This window comes from Phasianus colchicus, chromosome 1, assembly GCF_987193195.1.
Source record: "Phasianus colchicus chromosome 1, bPhaCol1.hap1.1, whole genome shotgun sequence".
NCBI classification, from domain to species: Eukaryota; Metazoa; Chordata; class Aves; order Galliformes; family Phasianidae; genus Phasianus; species Phasianus colchicus.
In genome coordinates this window covers 133,498,502-133,519,469 of record NC_143436.1, presented here as the reverse complement: position 1 = coordinate 133,519,469, position 20,968 = coordinate 133,498,502, and the positions used below count along the sequence as shown (strand labels likewise).

The 20,968-nt window shown below is 38.6% G+C and overlaps 1 protein-coding gene across 24 annotated transcripts in view; it reads left to right on the top strand.

Moving 5' to 3' along the window:
* INPP4A (inositol polyphosphate-4-phosphatase type I A) overlaps window positions 1-20,968 on the top strand; it is a 114,260-nt gene that overhangs the window by 86,417 nt on the left and 6,875 nt on the right. For 16 of the 24 annotated variants that reach the window (XM_090127057.1, XM_031605239.2, XM_090127035.1 and 13 more), the window contains 10 exons: window positions 345-563; window positions 2,164-2,434; window positions 5,077-5,109; window positions 8,660-8,832; window positions 10,125-10,248; window positions 11,249-11,375; window positions 13,467-13,607; window positions 14,899-14,996; window positions 17,531-17,643; window positions 18,007-18,161. In XM_090127057.1, coding sequence (XP_089983183.1) covers window positions 345-563; window positions 2,164-2,434; window positions 5,077-5,109; window positions 8,660-8,832; window positions 10,125-10,248; window positions 11,249-11,375; window positions 13,467-13,607; window positions 14,899-14,996; window positions 17,531-17,643; window positions 18,007-18,161 — 1,454 coding nt within the window. The remainder of the gene's footprint in view (window positions 1-344; window positions 564-2,163; window positions 2,435-5,076; window positions 5,110-8,659; window positions 8,833-10,124; window positions 10,249-11,248; window positions 11,376-13,466; window positions 13,608-14,898; window positions 14,997-17,530; window positions 17,644-18,006; window positions 18,162-20,968) is intronic. The other 8 variants (XM_090127084.1, XM_090127076.1, XM_090127070.1 and 5 more) reach the window with 3 other exon arrangements.

The following is a 20,968-nucleotide window of genomic DNA, read 5'->3' as shown; positions in this document are numbered from 1 at the left end:
GCAGATAGGTGGAATATAAAAATGTCTGAACATTGTTTGAAGGTTTCTTCAAATGGAAGATGAAGTGCAGATAGAGGTGTTAAGAATTGCACGTTTATCAGTGATGTTTTCAGTAACTGCAAGACTTTGGGAACCTACCCTTTCTGTTTTAGTATCCTATATAGCTTTTGAAGGCCATGCCATACAATGCTTTTAAAGACATCTCAGAGGCTCCAAAGCAGTTGTTGTTTTCTTTACAGAATACTAGTGCATGTTTTTTATTCTTTCTATAAAAGAATATAATAAAGATTGCATACAGAATAATGGAAAGGTGATTAAAATGTTGGGGTATTATTGCTTTTTAGACCCGGCAACTCGTCACAGTCTGTGACTGCAAATTGTTGGCAAATTCAATACATGGACTAAATGCTGCAAGGCCAGATTATATAGCTTCAAAGGCATCTCCAACCTCTGGAGAAGGGGAACAAGTGATGCTGAGGAACGATCAAGATACACTAGTGGCCAGATGGACAGGACGAAACAGCCGATCTTCTCTGCAGGTGGACTGGCATGAAGAGGAATGGGTACGTTTGCTCTGTGGGATGATGATGGAGTTTCTTCTTAATTTTTGTTTGCTGTTCTTTTATTTGTAACGTCTGTATCTGCTCATGAGATGCTTAGGATTAATATTTTGGAGTATATTTGTATGCATCTTAGTCGCCTACTGACCATTTGGAACTGGTCAACTAGCAAAGGCATTCTGTCCACTCTGTGTGCATTTACGGTTTGGCAAGGGCTACAAACTGACTTTAATAAATAATTCTGTGTCTTTTAAGCAGCAGAAATCATCACAATTGGTGCATTTATTCAAGTCACTTCTAAAGGAGAATAAGCAGCTTTTAAAGTAAACTGACCATACTACAAAGGGCTCTTACATTTCTCCATAATGATGCATGTTTTGCGTATGGTAGCTATACCGTTCAGTATTCCAAACTTTTCTCTGGTTTTGTATTCTCATCTAAATATTTGGGACTTGCTGTCCATCTCTGTTTTGATGATGAACAGCTTCTAAAAAGTATTTGCACAAAACTGCCAGTTGACACAAGAATTGGTCTGTGTGAATTCCGTCATTGAGTAGTAGAAACTGAAGTAAATTAAATCTCAGAAATGATCAAGGTAACTTAAAACAATGATTAATTGTTCAAATTTAGAAATTAGATCCACTCGTTTTGGAAATTGATCCTTGCTGATTTTGTTTTGGCATGCTTTGACCGAGGGTCAGGCTTAAAATAATAAGAAGCTAATAATAAGGCCCGCTTATTTAATTAGATGCAAATATAATACGCTAATTTTATCTGTTGCTCTGAGTTATATAAGCAAAAAAGATGCATGATTGTTTATTATGCAGTCTTTTTAAGAGCTTTTTTTTTCCTATTATTTCAGTTAATTGTATTGTTGAATAAGTTTATCTGCAGTACAAAATCAGTAGATCATTAAGACCAAGCTTCTTTGAAAGTAGCATTTGCATTTACTGTAATAATCAGTTTTAAAAATAAAGCAAGAGATCAGCTTTTATCTGACTAAATGGAGATATTCCTCTCTTTCACCAAATTTCTAAATTTAAAATTATTTTCTGCATTTAGTTTGCATTTGGGCTTAGCCATGCATGTGAGGGAGTGCCAGTTCTTTTTTCCTTTTTTCCTGGCTTTGAAGAGAATGGATAATATAATCTCCTGCTGCGCTTTTAAAGGGAGGAAGGACTGTCACTGAATGTTAGTTGCTCTGAGCTGTAAGGAGTTGAATCTTTAAGGGAGAAAAGTAAACATTTATCAGCAAAATTGACAAAGCATTTCCTTGTCGAACATTAGAGTCTAAAAGAATAAGCAGCAATGCCAACTGTAATTGTGAATAGTAGTGAAGGAGGAGGCACTTAAAATTGTTCAGCAAATGTACTTCGAAAGTAACTTTACAGTTCACCATGCACTGACTTTGCTATATATTGCTAACATGCTGGCATACATTATTCATAGAGAGAGAGTCTGTGTGTGCACTAACGTGGTAATTCTGAGTACACAGAAACTTTGCAAAAGAATTGGGACTGAAATCATAGGAGAAAATTGGAAGGATTTGTTACCTAGTGTCTTTTTTTCTTTTTAAGTTGAGAAAGGAATGTTTTCTTTTAAGGAGAAAGTTTGGTTGAATGTTGACAAAAGTCTGGAGTGCATTATACAGAGGGTGGACAAACTTCTCCAGAAGGAGCGCCTGCAAAGTGACAGCTGTGAAGACGTTTTCCAGTGCGACATCAGCTGTACTAGTAAGAAAGGTAATCGGGACACCCGTGCCTACTGGATAAATCCAGAAGATGTAAATGAGACCTCATCTTCCTCACCACCAACATCCTCACCACCACCATCATCCACCCCATCCTGTGCATGCCATTCTCTCAGAAAGACAAGTGCGTATGCCAGACACCGCTTCTCACTTCTGCTCTCTCTTGCTGTGCGCTGGCATCGTTTCTAAGCCTCATGACATTCTTCCATGTGTCTTTATTTCAGTGCTGGTGTTATGCCCTTTTGTCAGGCAGAGAGGGTTGGTGGTGTACTGGCAGCTGCAAAGACCATAACTTCAAAATCCTAACCCCACTGAAATCATCGCTAAATCTCTCATTAATGGCAATGGATTTTGGTTTTCCTGCTGGGTATTTTAAACTAGAACAGGTGTTTGTGTTAGCATATGTCCAAAATCATCTCTGGTAGCTTTCCTCCTGGCTTCAGCTTCTTTGCAGTGATTAAAGCTTATTACAGTGAGCCTCTGTAAAAGATTAAATAAAGCACAAGAGAAGTGATTTGCTAATGATCCCAACTGGGCTGCCAAAGTGTACGAGAGGAGGCAAGTAGTCCCGTTAGGCTGAGCTCAGCTTGGAATAGTGAATCTCTGGGAGTTCAAAGCAGATTTTAACCCAAACTGTCAAAAGCTGTGGTGCTGAAGGGCTCAATTAGTTAGGCTTCATATAGCTGGAAGGTAGGAGTTGGCAGGGTGAGCTCCCAGTGGAGTAATCCTATCAAAAATAGGTGCTGGATTGAATGCAGTTGCATAATGCCATGAAGATGGGAATGAGAGAGATCCATATTAATTTAATGTAGCCTTGCATTAAGTTTCAAAATTATTTTATTTATATATGTACCTGTTTGACTTCTTTTCATTTTAGTTACTTGTGGCCAGGCCATTGTGGTCTGACTGTTTAATAGATCAGGTATGCCAAGAAAAAGTGAGATTTTGTGTTTTCATTTCCTTTTGTCCTGTTCTGTCTTACCGTTTGATGGCCTTTTGTGCATCTGTGACTTCATGTCCATTCCATTGGTAATGTTATAGTAGAATTGGAAGATAGTGCTTTTAGGAAAAGAAAACAAGGAATTGAAAAAAACAAAAGTTTCAGTATATTTGTAAAGCTCTTGTTATGTTTGATTTGCTTAGTATCTTAAATAACCATATTTTTTTTTAAATTAGACTGACATTTGTGTGTGTTATAAAGGAGACTATAATGGGAGAGTTGAGTCTTGATTCAGAATGTTTTTTATTAACTTTTTACTAAGTGTTTTACCATTTTGATGCCTTTAAACGTCATTTGCTGGCTAGTTTATGTAATATTTACATGAAAGTTTTATCAGTAAATTTCATATGTTAGAATTTTTCTTTAAAAAGAAAAATAGGTAAAAATCTGTTGTGGATGTTGTGGGTGATAACAGAATCTTTCCCCAAGGCATTTCTATGCTGGAAGTATCTTAGAACAATCATTTCTTTCCATTTACCCAGTGTTTTCAGATAATTTTTTACATTTGCTGAAAATCCTGACACCTATGCAATGTGAAGATGGAATTAGCTGCATTTACCTATGAAAGGTTTTGTTTGTGTCAGAATTTACAGAACCTCTCACTACTGTGCCTCCCAAAATGGAAAACAATTCTTCCCAAATCCACAGAATCTGACACAGATAAATCAGTAATTGTGGCAAGCTTTAAATATGAGGGACTTGCTGCCATTTCCCAGTTCAAGGGCTAAATCTGAATTCTGTCAGCCAGCGTTGGATAAATGTAACTTAATGCTGGAAAGGGAAACTTGTTCCTTAGGTGTCTGGTCTTAATGAACAGTTTGAATTAAATTGCATTTGAGAAGTTCACTGTAAGCCAGGGCAAGCCAGGTGCTTGATCGCATTATCATCAGATTTTATTCTTACTTAGTGATAATTTTGACAGACTAACAGGTTGTTCAGTACTATCAGAAAATATGTTCTTATTGAAAAGAATTGAAATTTTTCATTGACTCCTGGCCTGTAATTCCCTTTCTGTGTCACTTTCCACAACTGATGATGGGATTAGCTGAGAGAGACAAAATACTCTCTAAGTTCATAATAACAACATTTTAATGCTTTTCTTTCTCACATGTTCATAGAACTAACAGTTTTTCTGTTACTTATTCTGAGCTATGCATAAATGACATTGAGCAGAGAGCAGGCAATTTCTTTTTTTGGGGAAAGCAAAAAGCAACAATTGAAGATAGTTCCAGAACCGGTGAGAGAGCAGAATGTTACTGAAACACTCGAGAGCATTTCTCTAGAAGTGAACGCTTGTAGAAGAAGATGCTGCCCAAAGTGGTAGAAAGGAAAGTTAAGATTACACTTGCAGCATGGGTGCCTTAATTTTCTGTTAAGTGCATTGAATTTACTGCTAGTGTCTTTTGCTATTCTGAGGAGCAGCCTTTCAGCCAGCTTATTCTGTAGTTGCACTGGACCAGTGGTTCTCAAATGTGCCCTGTGAATCACTGGAATTGGCAGCGCACTCGCTGGTGATCCACAGAGAGCCCCTGAGCTGGGGGGTGCTGGCTCCAGATCCCTGTCCTCATGTCTCCCTGGTCTGAAACAGTGAGTGAAGAAGGCAGCTTGTGCTATTGGTACCCACAGGCAAAGGAGTCTATCTGCTGAGCTCCTGTTCACTCAGTGAAAGAGTTTGAGAACCCTGGTGGTTGAGCATTTGAGTTGCTTATGTTTTGACTGTGTTGCTGCTCCTTAATCATGCATGTTGCCCCTCCATTTCTGTGCAGATTGCAGCCCCGCTCCGGAAGAATCTGCCCCAGGTATGTGCATTCATGGCTTCTGCTTCTTCTGAAAATTTCAACTTTTTTGTTCATAGTTAACAACTGAACAAGTGTTTTGCTGTTCAGGTCGACTGTTTTCAAAGGGCAATGTTCTGCGATACCACATGGCTTACCTAAACATATTGAGAAGTTATTTCCTATATAATAGTTCAAGCATGTATCTGGTAACTTCTCAGGTGGAGAACACTTGTTTGGTTTGGAGAAACCAAAGTGACCGCTGACTACTGTAGGTGACAGTGACTTTCCAAATAACACTAAAGTCTATGGGAGTCTGATTTTCGTGACCTTTCAGTCATGTCCTTTCGTATGTGCAACGGAGCTCGCCTTTCTGAATGAGATCTCAAACAGAACACGGAGCAGTCAGCAAGGCTGGTGGAAAATCTGTGTTGGGTGTATACAGCGAGCAGTACTGGACACTGCAAATTTAATGTCTCAGAATACAGAATTTGGAAGACTTTCCTCACACTGTTAGTCTTCTTTTCTCTCCCCTTGTACTTTTGCACTTTGGTGTTACCTTTCCTAGGTCTCCTGCCTGGATGGCTCTAATTTCATCCATTTGAGAGCAGGTTAATCTCAACACTGTGGAGGCCCGTTCTTGGTCCTGTTACACTGTGGTCTAGTGAAATACATTGTGGGTTTAGTGAAATACATGGAAAGTAGAGCCCCTGTGTAGGTAGGATTTGCATCTTCAGAGAATCTAACAGTGTCCTTCCCAGCTCTCCACCTTGTTTCCTTCTGTCACTGGGAAAGTGCTTTTAATGAATAAAATTCATTTTGCACGAAGTTGGAGTTGCTGGAGCATCTTCTTTAGTTCTTGCAAGCTATGAATGAATATTGTTTTAGTTATCTTTAAGATTGGAGTAATTAAAAGCAATCAGGTTACTCCAGCTAGGCACCCAGATGTACCCCAACTGCACCTTGAGCAGAAGTGGCTGAGGCAGCAGTGCGTTGAAGCACTTAATTAGACATTGGTGTCTAATGTACAATGCGGAACATCTAAAGCAAATGACAAGCTTCCTGTAGGTTTATTCAGTGTCTTTAGACAGAGTAACCTTCTACCATGAAGGAGAAGCCTCTGGTTAGGAAGTGGGATTTGTGTCCAAGATGCATCAACAGCTAGCTTGGGCTTGGTCATGATTTTAAATGTGTAGCAACTCACTGAATCTTCACTGTCTCAGGCCCTTTGCCAAATCATTCTCCCCCTGGATCTGCACACTGGAGTCTATAACTAGTTTTAAAATGCTCTGGTCATCTCGCAGAACATAAATGCTGTGCTCAGAGTGGATTTCACATTAAAAATTACTGCCCTGTGGTGTGTAAAGGTGCCATTGATTGATTGGATAGAAGATATTCTTGCAGAATTAAGATTTTGTTAGGTAAATTACAAGTGGTAGACAGAAGAAGGATGGGAAGGTCCCAGTGAACACTTCAATTTTATTTAAACTCTGTCAGTGAAATATTTTGACCTCATCTGAACCTGTCATCCCTTTTGTTCTTGTTTACTTTTAAGGACATTGATCAAACAGTTAAAAGCAGCATATGTCTATGAAGCAGGTAGTAAAAAATATTTAGGATTTTGCTAATTGTCAAGGGGCTCTTTTCTTTCATGGCCAGTGTCTAAAGCCAGGAAGACACACAGCACAGAGGATTTTTTATAATTTTATGGGATTATTACCCTAGATGAGCTGTTGCATTGTATGTGAGTGCTGTGAGAAGAAAACATCTAAAGATTGCTTTATCTTCATGCATGCTGGTGTACCACCAGTGTGGTTTGTGATTGCCAGAGATAAATTTATCTTTCAAATGAGGTTCTGCCAAGCACACTGCAGTCTCTGTTGAGATAACAACTGCATTCATATATGTATGTGAAATACTGGTGTGCTTGAAGATATCCTCAGTTCTTTCTGTCGTTCTTACTCATTTATGGAAAAACTCTTAAATGTATTAAGAGAAGTGCTCTGTTGCTATCATCTGTATTTTACTTTTTGGTTACTTACACACCCGTGTTAAGGCAGCAGTTTTATTTTGAGAGAAAAATACTTAATGGGATGTAAAAGAAAAGCTGTAATTCCTTGGCTTTTCTTCTGATGTTCCTTTATCTTCTTTGTGGCAATGGAGCAGAGCCAAATAACTTCCCCTTTGTGAGGTTTATAGATTATCTATCTACCACATGGAACAAAAGCAAAAAGGATACTTCTGTTAATCTTGTCAGTTAAGCTTCTTGTAACTGACTTCCAAAGTTCCCTGTGTGGCTGATTATCAAAGAAACGTTTATTGTTGCTAGCTCTTCAGTCTTGCAATTGAGTCAAAATCACACAGTTTCCTTTCAAAGGCTTGAACTGACCCTGTTCCTGTGGGCTTTGAGCTGCATGATGCTATGACTGTACAGTCAGCCAGTCTGGGGTCACACGTCTTGTGGTTGTGGTGCTGTTTATCTACAAAAAAGCATTGTCTTTCCCTGTAAAAAGAGAAGTTTTCTTCTCTTTCAACATTCTGTACATTAAAGAGAGTGATTTTTTATGCTCTGCTTTCTCCTAACATTGCAGAGAGAATGGTTTTTGGTACAGGATCTGAGTAATATTTCATACAGTCCTGGAAATGGTTTTTAAAAATTGGTGAGAAAAAAGATGAAAGAAGGAGAGAAAAGACACTGAGCCTATGGGATATGTTAAGGTAGAGCGATTTCTTTAGGCAGAAAGAATGATAAAATGTTTGGGGTACTGAAACAGAACTTTGGCAATCTAATTGTATTTCTTGACTTCCTGTGTAGGACCTTGAGCGATGTCACTCTGGGACATAGTTCATGTGTTTCAGTCAAAGTCAAACTCCTAAAACCTCCAAGGGTTTGGCTAGCTCTCATCTACATCGCTAGACTTAGTGTTTCTTGCTAGCTTGATGTAGGCTTTCAGAGCTACATAGCAGACATGAACATGCAAGAGAGTACCTTCACCTCTTTGCTTTTGGACTCCTGCAAATGGAAAAAAGAGCATGATCTTACCTAACTGAGGATAAGTATTTTGAAGATGGTGAGGCATTGAATGATACACCTGATTCCGCAAAAGGCAGAGGTGTTTGTGAGAAATCTCATTCACAGAAATGGCTACACAGATGTTCCCTATGCATCTAGTTCTGCAGTGGGCTCTGTATTGACTGTCCCTGTGTGCACTGTGAAAGGGTGTGTTTGAATGTGTACACAAAGTTATATACACAAGAGTGTGCTCATCTTTCTGTTAAGGCTTTCTAAATCAGCCACTGTATGACTTGTTCTGTGGCACAAACTGGGGAGCTATTACATGGCTGGGAAAGTCTTAACAGCCTCAGACAGTCAAATTCCCCATGTTTTCCTCATGCGATATCCACTCTGTATTGATAACAAGCAGGGAGTATATGGCCAGCCAAAACGAAACGAGCACTGCATGTGGATTATCAACAACTTTAACTTGCTACAGTAAGTCGCTCCTTAACATAAATTTGTTTGTTACAGATAAAGTACTTACTTAAAGTGCTGTTAATTACTTCTTTCAACCAGGCGAGTGGAGCGAAGCCCTTTATCCTTTGCTGACGACTCTCACGGACTGCGTGGCCATGATGAGTGACAAGGCCAAGAAAGCCATGGTCTTCTTGTTAATGCAGGACAGCGCCCCAACGATAGGGCTGTGTCTGAGTCTTCAGTATCGCAGGGATGTTGTCTTCTGCCAAACTGTAAGCAAGCAAATTTGCAGGGTTTGATTACACTGGGACGTGCACTGGGTTTTTGTGAAATATGAAAGATGGCTTTTTTCAGAATTTTACATATCTACTGTCCTCTGAAGTTTAACAGTGTGATCTCCTCCCGCAGGCTGTGCTGTGCTGTTCTTGTTGGTCACTTCATGCACTCGGCAAGATAAAAATTAAATGTTTCCTGGGATATACATTCCTGATTTCAAAACAAATTGTGCCAGAGATAGTGACAATAGTTATTTTTAGCATAAAGAAAACCAGCAAGTCCAACATCACTTAGGGAGAGAAGCCCAACCACATCAGGAGGAGCAAATGCTGAGGTTTCACTAGAAGTTCTGTTTCTGGGCCTGCTGAGGTCTCTTTTGAGTCAGCCATTGACTAGCAGGTGTCTGCACTAAAAACCTTCCGCATCCCTTCTGCCCACTGCACCTTCGTAGGGTGCATACTTCCCTGTGCAATTAGTATCTCTTTCTTTATTTCAAGGAAGCTTGTCTCTTGGGTATTATTTGTTAGGGTTGTTGTTGTCTCATAACATAGTATTTCAAAGAGATACATTCAGAGATTTTTGTTCACATACAAAACTTCAGAATGCAGTTTTTTTGATTTTTTGATTTGATGCTTTGAATATGTTTACCAATCATCAGTTCATCATAAATAGATCTTTAGACTCATCTCTTCTGTTTAGCTCTGTAAGTCGTATACCTGCATACCTAATATCTGGTAATCATCCTGGAAGTTCCTTTGTTGACAGAAAGAAAAGCTGGTACTAGTGTGAGATCTTAATACTGATTTTAGGATGAGGTCAGCACTGGGGTCTTGTCCAGAATATCTCATAACTCTGAAGGATTTTGAATCTTTGCGAACAGACACTGCATTTTTAAGCTTTTAAAAAATATGATTTAAAAAAATCATGCTATCAAAATTCATAGCTTAGAACCAGTTTTGCTTTTCCATCTGTAACTAACACAGTTTGTAAGTTGTAGGTTCTAACAGCAGTGGTCACGTCAAGAAAAGCAGATAGATGCAAGATCAATGACAGTCCATGCTGGGAGAACATGCAAGATGAAGGCAGCATGCTCTAAATCAGATGTTAGGAGTGCTTTGAGTTTTGTTGGTTGACTGTCTCTCTTTAGCTGCAAGTAAAAAAAAGAAAAAAAAAAAAGTGACTCAAGGGCAAAGAGGTCTAACGGATTTTATAGCACCTTTGTCTTACGTGCTCTGTTGTTACCATTTGGAGCTGAAGAGCCTTTGGTTTTGTGTTTTCTCTCCTACAGCTGACGGCTCTCATATGTGGTTTCATTATCAAGCTGAGGAACTGCCTTCATGATGATGGATTTCTAAGACAGCTCTACACCATTGGCTTGCTGGCGCAGTTTGAGAGCCTGCTGAGCACTTACGGTAAAAACACAGGGCACGCAGGAGACAGGAGCTGTTGAATCACCAAATTCTGCCTTTAAATTGGCTACAGCAGACCACAAGTGTTTGGTACAGTCTACAGCTCAGCTACAAAATGTTTTCCAAAATTGAAATGCAAAACCAGATTATATATGGAGTACTTAATTCACTAACAACTATGAATTCACTTTAAATTACTTCTGAAAACGTACAAATAAACTTACCTTGTGATATAATGGAAATAGAGAATAGAATGGTTTGAGTTGGAAGGAAGCTTTAAGATCATCTAGTTCCACCCCCCTGCTATAGGCAGGGACACCTCCCTCAAGACCAGTTTGCTCGAAGTTCCATCCAGCTTGGAAATAATAAAGATAAAGCTTATTAAAAAAAAAAAGCTATCTATTTGATTTTTCTTTGTTTCTTCAGAAACACTTTTATGTTTGTTTTTTCAACAAAGAAATTGAGTAAAATTGCAGTAAGTTGAGAGAAACTATACCTGAAATATGCCCCCTCAATTTTCTTCACCTCTCATAATCCTACAGTACAGAGTGAAATTGGAGAGAGAATACAAAAAGGAAAAATCCTTTGCTCGTATTGTTCTTGTGTCAAAATAGCCATCTGGATGCCAGTTAGGGAATACTGTACTGAAGAAATCTGGAATATGTTGTAAGATTCTGCAGTACAATATGCCAAAACCAGTTTTTGACAATGCAGAGAAGGCACTTACTAGCATCATCTAAATTGGAAAATCAGAGTACAATCTACATGAAATCCAGTAGTCTGGACTGTGCTGGATGATCGGTGTTTTCTAAGATTGCTAAACTGATGAAGTTGATCATGATGTTGTTTGCAGGCTGTAGGCCAAGGTGGGCTGGGCTACCTTGTATCTTTATCCACAGAACTTCTTCATGAGATTGATGACTTATAGCCCTAATCAAATCAATAAAGGGAAGTTGCACTTAACTGGTAATGACTACAATTCACTTTTTCCTCCTTGGTTTAGGTGAGGAGCTGGCAATGCTGGAGGACATGAGTTTGGGAATCATGGACTTGAGGAATGTAACCTTTAAAGTAACTCAGGCAACATCAAATACATCTACTGACATGCTGCCAGTCATCACTGGGAATCGGTGAGTAAAAGGAAGGAGAGCAGGAAGTGGTGTGGGAGAATGGAGAAGCGATGATGCTGCACTTAAAATTCGAGTGTGAATTATGAGCTTTGTACTGTGCTGCTCTTTCCTCTCAGAACTTTAGAGAATTATTAGGTAGCTAGCTTGCTCATTTTTTACTGGTGTTTAATTTTACAGAGAGTTAAGCTGAAAAGGAATATATAGCAAAGCTCAAACTGCGACAATATTTTTGAGTCAATATTTTCCCAACCTAGCTTTCCATAATCACAAGCCAGCATTATTCAATCTTCTCTTATGCACTTGTGCTGTTTGAAAATTTCAGACTAATTTTTTTGATGCTGATCTCCTTGTCTGACATTCACTGATGTTGATAAGTTTGACAGTGCTTTACCATGTGCCCTTGACCATTAGCATCAGGCAGGGCAGCTGGTGGCCGCTGTGTATTTATGATCAATTTCTTAACTACCAGGGACAAACTGAATTTAACTTATAGTTGCTTGCAAAAAGTTAGACTGCTCTTCATTTTGGCCGCTTGTCTAGAATGAGGTGTTTTCAGGTTTGAGTTTAAAAGCAATTCATCCACTGGCTTCTGACGAGGTGTTCTGTGCTCTTACCCAGAGGGAGCCAGTTCACAGGTAGGAAAGAGTGGGTGGAAGGACAGAGGGCTCACACAGAAGTCAGTGTTTAAATGTTTCTGGTTTAAGAGTCTTTAGAATCTTTTAGTTTCAAATCTGATTTCTGGAGGAGATAAGGCTTTCTTGGTCAGTGTGGTGTACCAAGTTCCACTGAAGATTTCCACATCTGAAATACAGCTACAACTCTTGAAAGTAAGGATCCATAGAGGAATTTAATTAAGTTCAGATTCACAAGGAATGAAAATTGTGCTAGCTGAACGAGGGCTGCAGTGCAATCATGTACATGACAGAATTTGCTGAGACCTTTGGGAATGGCTGAGAGCTGACAGAAAATCCCTCTCAAAGAAAATCTTTAGTTAAAACCTGCTGTCAGCCATAGGACACAAATCAAGAGAAAAACAGTCTTTACTACACTCGGGGCTGATAGTGTTGCTGTAGAGATTTTATCTTAGAATGAGAACAAAAATCATGCTTATTTATTTTGGTGCAAACGGTTGGGAGCTTTACATTTAGAAATGAAAACAGGCTTTTTACTTTCAGTCACAGCACATTATTTGTACTTCTATCCAGTGTAAGCGTGGGACATGCCAATTTTGATTGTTCTATGTACTTCTCAGAGCTCTTTTGCTATACTTGAGTTTATATGCTGGCAGTGTGTTGTGAGCAGAAGAATTATCATAGGAAAGCTGAACTATAAGGACTTGAATTTAAGGTCCTGCTGCTGCTAGATTAAAGCACAGCACTCAGATCTTTTGTCCTAGCTACCAGTAACATTTGCAACCATATGTCAACCTGTAGCAGATGTAAAGTGGTATGCACTGATGTTATGGGTATTACCTCACATTTACCATGATATAAAGTTCACACAGTGCTCTTTGCCTTAGCTCGGTAGACCCAAGGTAACCTGCTGGCTTGTAAACCTGAGTCGTGGTGTTCCATATCAGTGCTCTTGTTAGCTCTCTGGCTTATGCTCTGGTCACTCCTGTCATTGCCTTTGTCCTTTGGCTCTGAAATATCAGCACTACTTACTGTGTCTAAAAACAAATCTTCCTCTGCATATGCATTATCATTTAGACATTATCACTTTAAAATCAAATCTACTTTACTCAAGGTGGGGTCATGCCAAAATTTGACTTTTTTGTCCCTAAGTTATGGTAGAGCAGCAGTGTTAATGAGAAGAGCAAAATTAGCTTTTGTCAAAAAATTGACAGATTGGATTGAAACGTCCATGAGAAAATAAAATTAATGTTGCAGGTTGTTGCTAGTTTGTATTTAAAGTAGAAGAGCTTTTTGTAACTAGGAACAAGCTGTAGCAGTTCTTTCAAGTCCTCAGTTTTGACTGATACTGATTTTTTTTTTCCACCTCATTGTGGATGTTAGCCCTCTTCACAGAAATAACACATTCTTACAATGATGCTTTTGAATCTTCATCTAATATTTCTTTCTTTGTTCACAGTGACGGATTTAACGTGAGGATCCCTTTGCCAAGCGCCTTGTTTGATTTGCTGCCGCGAGAGATTCAAAGTGGCATGTTACTGAGGGTTCAGCCCGTGCTCTTCAACGTGGGGATCAATGAGCAGCAAACCCTAGCAGAGAAGTAGGTATTTGTTTCTGCAGCTCAGCCTTGATGGCAGTTCTGCAATCTCCTGTTCCGATGATGGGGTGTCTCTGTGGAGTTACTCTTTTGCATTGCTAACAGTAATTCGTTTTCTCCTCCAATACACAAACCAGGGATCATGGAGCAAAGCTGACAAACAAAGGGAGGTACTTCTTCATTTAGCACATAGCTGTGAAGATCCTTACCTCATGGCTTTATTTCTAGTACAGGTTTATGTTTCAAAAGAGGAGATGTATTTAACACAGAGGTGCTGCTTCTCACCTCTGTGAGTGGTAGGTCACTGGAGGATGAGATTACTCTGAGTATCACTGTGTATTTGCCCTAGTGGTTTAGTTAGCATTCTTCCCTAGGCTTCGTCTTCTGGAGGAAAGCTGTCAAAATCCAGGGTCTTGGGCTAGATGAACCTTTGTTTTAATGTATTGTTGCATTACTTATGTAACACAACACTGCTCTCGTAATGCTGAAAAATGTGGTTGTGTAATAGTTCTTGTTAGGGAAACTGTTCTGGAAGAGCCACCAGTTTCCTCCGTTTTAGCTGTATTTTTAAGGAGCATGTTGACAATTGCTGTTTCTATGGATTGCTCAGTGAAGTCAGGCACAGGCACGTTGTGGCATCAGTGTGCTGTATGATGGTAGACTAGAAAACTAGAAAACATCAGACTAAGCCATTCCAGCAGTTGTTGTTGTCCTCTGTTGCCTATAAAGGGAGTCCAAGTTGACTCCATAGTTGTAGATGCCAATATGGTGTGCATTCATATTCATGTGCATGCGTGTATATATGTATGTACATACACATAAATATATGCATGTAGTTAAGTGACATGGATCACATCAGTGATGAGTGCTTATTACTTTCACGTTTTATCACTCCTGGATCCATATTTCTCATTCACATCTGAAATCAAAGTTCTTGATCCTGTCTTCTGAAGCCATAGTTATTATTTTTGAACTCAAAGTTTTTGAGTTTTGGCAAAATGATTTACCTCATGGGTTTCTAGTTTCGAAGGCAGGATACAAAAGCCCAAGTATTATTTTCTACAACATTTTGTTTCTGCCTTCCTTCCCACATTTCCCATCACATTTGTATATTCTCTTTTTCTGGAATGAATCACATCAATTCTTTCCTGCTATGCTTTACTCTGCATTTGAGTGTTAGCACTTCCTTGGGATGAATCTTTAAACAGTTTTCTTGTCATATTGCTGAGTGAAGTTGTCCTGAAGAAAAGGAGAAAAATTACCTTAAGTTTACTTAACTTGCCTTCTTTTAAAGGTTCGGAGACACCTCACTGCAAGAAGTAATAAACATGGAAAGCTTAGTGCGGTTAAATTCGTATTTTGAACAGTTCAAGGAAGTTTTGCCCGATGATTGTAAGTATTTGATAATTAATGGCAAATGTAGTTGAACTTCTCAGGCTGATTTACTTGTTTGTTTTAAACTAGTTCTTTAAATGTTGTTATGCCTGTGTCAGTAACCTCCAATAAATGATGCAACTCAGTTTTACTATGTAATAATTTTATTTTAATTTGCAGGTAGAGTAGATTCAAGTGTTTCAAAGTTCAGTCTGAATAACTTTCCTTTTCTTAATTTTCTTTTGAATCTGTTTCCAAGTGGCATTATTTATTTTATAAACACAGAGCCATGCAGTGAGATTGCTGTGAGGAGGGAGGCATACATGTGACAGGTCGTAGCAGTAGCACTTCTGTGTGCAGTTTTTGGTCGTGTTCTCTTAATGACCTGTACAGAGAGCAACTGCCATTTTTTGGGAACCTCTTAATCACGTCCTCTGCCTATCCTCTGTGCATGTAATTGTCACAACAGAGAAGTTGAGCATGTGGGAGAGAGACTGTAGCTACATGATTGAATGTTATTGGTAATATAGGAAAATTTCTTGCTTGTTATGCTGGTTTTTTTTTAGGAGACAGTGGCTCAAATGTCCCCAGAAACTGTGACAATTAATTGGTTTGTTATTATTAATACCAAACGTCTTATGAACTAATTTCTTGTTCCCCAAATTGCAGTTTTATTGCAGATACAGAAATGCAGCAACATGCAATGGGATGGTTAGAATGCTATTTGCTAAAGTAGCTTATAACACTTTCAGGCACCCTGCATTATAGTTGATGCACCTGAGAGCCCCCCCTTTCCAGTCACTCACAATTGAGCATAATAGTTTTCTCTGAAGTTTTAGCTGCAAAATTTTAAGCTGTATTTTATTATATGGTATTCTCATATCAGACTGTCTTATAAACTTCAGAAATTCATCCCTTTATGTTGATTTTTGTTCTACTATTTTTCCTGTTCCTTTCTGTCCATAGTCTTCCTTATCTCATACCTTTATTTCAGTCTCTTCCCTCATTCCCAAACCTCGTATGTTGATGTAGTCATCTGTTAGCTTTTGCCTTTTTCTGTTAACTTTTTATTTAATCCTGCAGTATGTTTTCTGTCCTGTCATTTGTTCCTTTTTCTTGTTTTTGAACTCTGTTTTGTCATTATATTTACTTTCCCTTATTTTTAAAGAGCACTGGCTTCACAACCTCAAGCTTCACCAACAGTCACTTCTTGTAACAGAAATCTGCCTCAAGTAACTTGAAGTTCTGAATAAAACTAATGTTCAGTGTTGGACAGCTGGCATTAACATGCACCTTAACAGCAAAACAGAGCAGTATGGTTTTGTGTCCACCCCCTTTTCTCCTTCACTCCAGCTGCCTGTTGTTACACTGAGCTCCCTGCCACATGAGATGAATACCTGTGAGAAGGAAAATCTACCCTCTGCCAAAATTTTGTTCTGCTTCACTGTTTTTTCCTGAGTAAATGTGGACATACTGTACCTGGTCTTGCAGTCCAGCTTGAACAAACATTTTGTGTTTATAAATATTAAGAAAAAGTTTTGAGTAGAAGTGTGAAAAAAAATAATGCAGGTGTCCCAGCAGATGTGTTAGAAATGCTCTGTGAAAAACTGAAACATGGACAAACCTGGGAGTGTGCTTGTCCAAGAAAGGGCTGGTGATGGTCAGGATGTACAAAGTGCAAAATACTTCTCCATGACCCCTTGTCAGGAGAGAATAACTTTTTTTTTTTTTTTTTTTTTTTTGCTGTAAAACAAGTGGTATTATGAGCAGCAGTTGTGTATCCTGTGTTACACAGGCAACAGGAAACAAACATACAAACAGATCCTTTTAAGGACAGGCAGCATAGTGATGTATCTGCTGGTATCTTGTAGGTGTTCCCTTCCAGAACAATACATGAGGAAAGATTTTCCTGATCCAGTGTCATTTTTTTTTTTTTTTCTGAAAACGTGTGCCATAAATTCTGAGCACTGCAGAATTTCCAGAAGTCAGTTACTGTTTAGTTGTTCCCTTTGATCTCCTTGTCTCTAGGCATACTCAGGGAGGTGACTTTGGCCTTTTTTTTTGATTATAGACATCAGAGTGTGTTTCTTGTAGCTTTAAAAATGAAGATGTGAGCGGAAGTAAAATGGTATCTTTACAATTTCTGTAGAGACATGAATGATTTCCTGTCACATCTGTGGAGTGCAGTGCCAGCAGTTACATGTTTCTATATGATTCTGAGCAGCATGTCAAAGCACCTCTTTGCAAACAAGATACTATACCAATCTTATTCCCTTCGTTCCCTCTGTTACTGTATTGCTGTATCACATTCTGAACACCTGAAATTTTAAATGACATGAATATATATTTCCAGTAGAGTTTTATTAAACTCGGATTTGTTTTTTGGTGGTATTGTGTAATTAAGAATTGAGTTAGTTGTGAGCTTTGATAGTTTGAAGAAAACATGACTGTCTTTTCCAATGGGCATATAGGAGCACTTTTCATGCGACTGATCTTTGTGAAAGTGTTGAATACAACTAAAAAAAGTGGACTTGGTTTTGTTTGTATTGTAGGTCTACCTCGATCTCGTAGTCAGACGTGCCTGCCTGAACTGTTAAGGTTCCTGGGACAAAATGTACACGCAAGGAAAAATAAGAATGTTGATATCCTTTGGCAAGCTGCTGAGGTATTTAGTAATCTGAGTATTTCTGTATAGTTCAGTTGATTTTCTATATACATGCATAGTTTCCACTTTTTATTACTGATATATTCAGATTTCTTCACTTGCATGCATTAGCTTGGAAATATTGTCTTGGCTGAACCTCCTCCGGAATTCAGCCACAGGAAAGAAAAGGATTTTTTTGCACATCAGTATTTTCTCTACAACTCAAGTAACAAAACACTGCTGTACCACAGATGACAATTTTTTACATCAGAGTCCTACACAGGATTTATATCTTTTCAAGGAGGAGAAATACAGGTCTGTTGTGTTCTCTGGGAGAAGGTAATGCATGAGGAAAGAATGATCAATTGTGTATCCCGTTTCTAGATATGCCGCAGACTAAATGGTGTTCGGTTTACAAGCTGTAAAAGTGCCAAGGATAGGACTGCTATGTCGGTCACCCTAGAGCAGTGTTTGATCCTACAGCATGAACATGGAATGGCTCCACAGGTCTTCACTCAGGCTCTCGAGTGTATGAGGAGGTAAGAGTTTTACTGTGTCACTTAGTCCTAAGTAAGGAACCATGCAAACTGCAGAGGAGAGGTGGTCTCTGTTTCTATCAAAAGAAACAAGCAGTAGAACAAAGCCAAAAAAGCTGCAAAACTGGTTGCTAGGATTCATCCCTTGCTTGCATGTCTTAGGGAGTTATACTAGTGAAGCTGGTCCTTACTGGGTTTGCATCAGGTGGGTTTTAGTTTTCAGTAGCGAACTGGAAGTTTTCAGAGAAGCATATAAAAACAAGTTTGCAATTAATGCTGAGCTTTACAGAACAGGAAACTGGTGCTTCTTTGAAAGTTGTCTGATGATGAGGTTGCTGCTGTCATAGCACTAGGTTTCTTAGTTCCAGATCAGGCCTCAGCTGTCTCTGATTTCTCAGAGATGCATGTTGTTCTTTGAAACACAGACTCCTGCAGTTTGCACTGGTTTGACACATGTATTCTTCAGCAGTGAAACACTTTGCTCACCGGGCAAAACGTCAGTATGAGTGTTTCACAGTGCAGCAATCAAATTTCATCACAGCGTGTCAGTGTGCTGTTGTCTTACCAGTATAATGATGTTCTGTATTCTGAAGCAGCAGAGATGTTTGCAGAATTCAATACTGTACTAAAAAAATCTGTTTACTGTTGTTCAATGCCTTGTTTCAAGCACTGCTGGAAAACTCCGTAACTCACATACCAAAAGAAAGGATAAGAAATCTAGCTTTAGTCTTTATCAATGTAGTTCAACAATGCTGTTCAGTCCTGTTTTTCAACATTCACTCTTACTGAATGTACTGTACTGTGTGTCTTCTCACCAAATTCTCTAGAGTGTTCAATTCTCTTATCCTTTCTGTATGTTTTTGCTGTTTGACCCTTTCTTACTCTTTGGGTACTGAGAAGGAAAATGTCTCATATAATAGCACTCGCAGCCTCTTATGCTAAAAACTTGTTTTTCATTTCAGTGTCTAACTGGATGCCACTGGGCCTTTTTATGTTCACTTTTTGTTGGACTGTTACAAAATTAATACCGTATATGAAAACTGTGCATCCAGAGTTTGGTTAAAACTTGACATTTGAAGCAAAGACAGCTCAGACTAGCTTATGAGGGAGAACTTATTGACTTAAAAACAGAGCTGAGTGACTCTCAAATACCTTATTGTTTAAACTGTGCAACTTGTTGGTGTAGACATCTGAAAGAAAAAAGCTTGGTTGTGCAGTTTTAACAAACCTATTTATTTAGTAAGAATAAAAACTGAACAAGTATAATACTAGGGATCTTGCTATTTTCTTTATGTTAGTTAACGAGTTAATATTTTTAATGCAGTCAGGGTCACAGTACAGACAGAGATTAATAAGAACATTGTGTTGGGCCTCTATACCATCAGTTTAATTTATTACCATATCAGATAGAACATTGACATAAGAAACACACTGCTTTGTGTTGACCTACATCAAGTATTGAAAGTGGGCCAATTTAATCAAAACCTTTGGCTAGCATGTTCCAGCATGCTAGAAACTTGCTCTAACAGATGAAAGATGTGGCTTGCTCTTCTTCTGTTAAATTGCTGAATAAGAGGGATTATGCAGAATAAATGCTGACTAATCCTAATGGAATACTAAGACAAGATGAGTTTTCATCAAGTTTATCACTGTTTCTTCCTCACGTCTCATTGCTTTTTAGGGTAGGTTGTTTGTTTAAATATATTCTCCAATTCTATTTGAGAACAATGGCAAAGAATTTTAAAAGCTTAAAGAGAGGGATAGGGTTATGGAACAAATACAGAATATTGCAAGTTGGAAGGAATTCACGGGGATCATTGAGTCCAACTCTTGGCTCAATATATACAAGCCCAACTCCACCCAAAACCGTCTTATCCTGGACAGGATGACCTGACCTGGATGCCTGATGTAGGAGATGGAAGAGTTACAGATTACTTCTAGAGCATTGAAAAAATACCTTTTTTTCATTTAATCTGAACCTTATTTGATGTATGTAATTGTAGAAAAAAGGAAGGCTTGGTTCAATCTTGAATACAAACATTTCAAGAAATGATGCAGAACTTGTGTTTTGCTTTTGGTAAAACATTTTCAGTTGGGCCAAAATGCAGAACTGTTCCTGAACCTTGGGAAATATCCATAGCACTACTGTCTTTTTATTCTTTTAAACATACTGTCAATGCATCAGGTGCACACAGTTTTCCCTGGCACAGTGGGAGCTCTGAGGACTGATTCTGTAATCTAAAAACAGAATTGGACATGAAGAAGTGAATAGGCCTGTCCTCAAAGCAATGTAAGCATCGGGGGCATAGTGAGATGGGTTGTGCAACATCTTCCCTTCACAGGTGTACATTGAGGTGCTTCAGAAACACGCATTTTGAAAGTGTATCAATACACACGTGAATTTGTTTTGAAGATGAAAAGTAGGTAGGTAGTTTGGGTGGGGTTTTTTTTGTTAGTTTGTTTATATATTGAGCATTTAGTTAAGAGGTTAAAGTGTTTCACTGCAGCTCACGGAAAGATGTTTGAAAGGGTCAAATACTACAATGGTTATTCATGTTCAGCTTGGCTTTTCAGAGCTCCACTTTTTTGCAGCATGCAGAAGCATGGCAGAGCTGCATGGGATATTGCTTTGTAATCTGAAAGAATGAACATGGAAAACCATTAATGTTCAACCTACATGTGTTTATTTTCAGTAGACTACAGTACTTCTTTCTTATTTTTCTCTTTTATTCTCTTTCCCTCTCCTTTTATCTGTAATTGTGCTGATATATATTTTTGAGATGTTTTCCCCGTTTTTCTTTACTTCATAT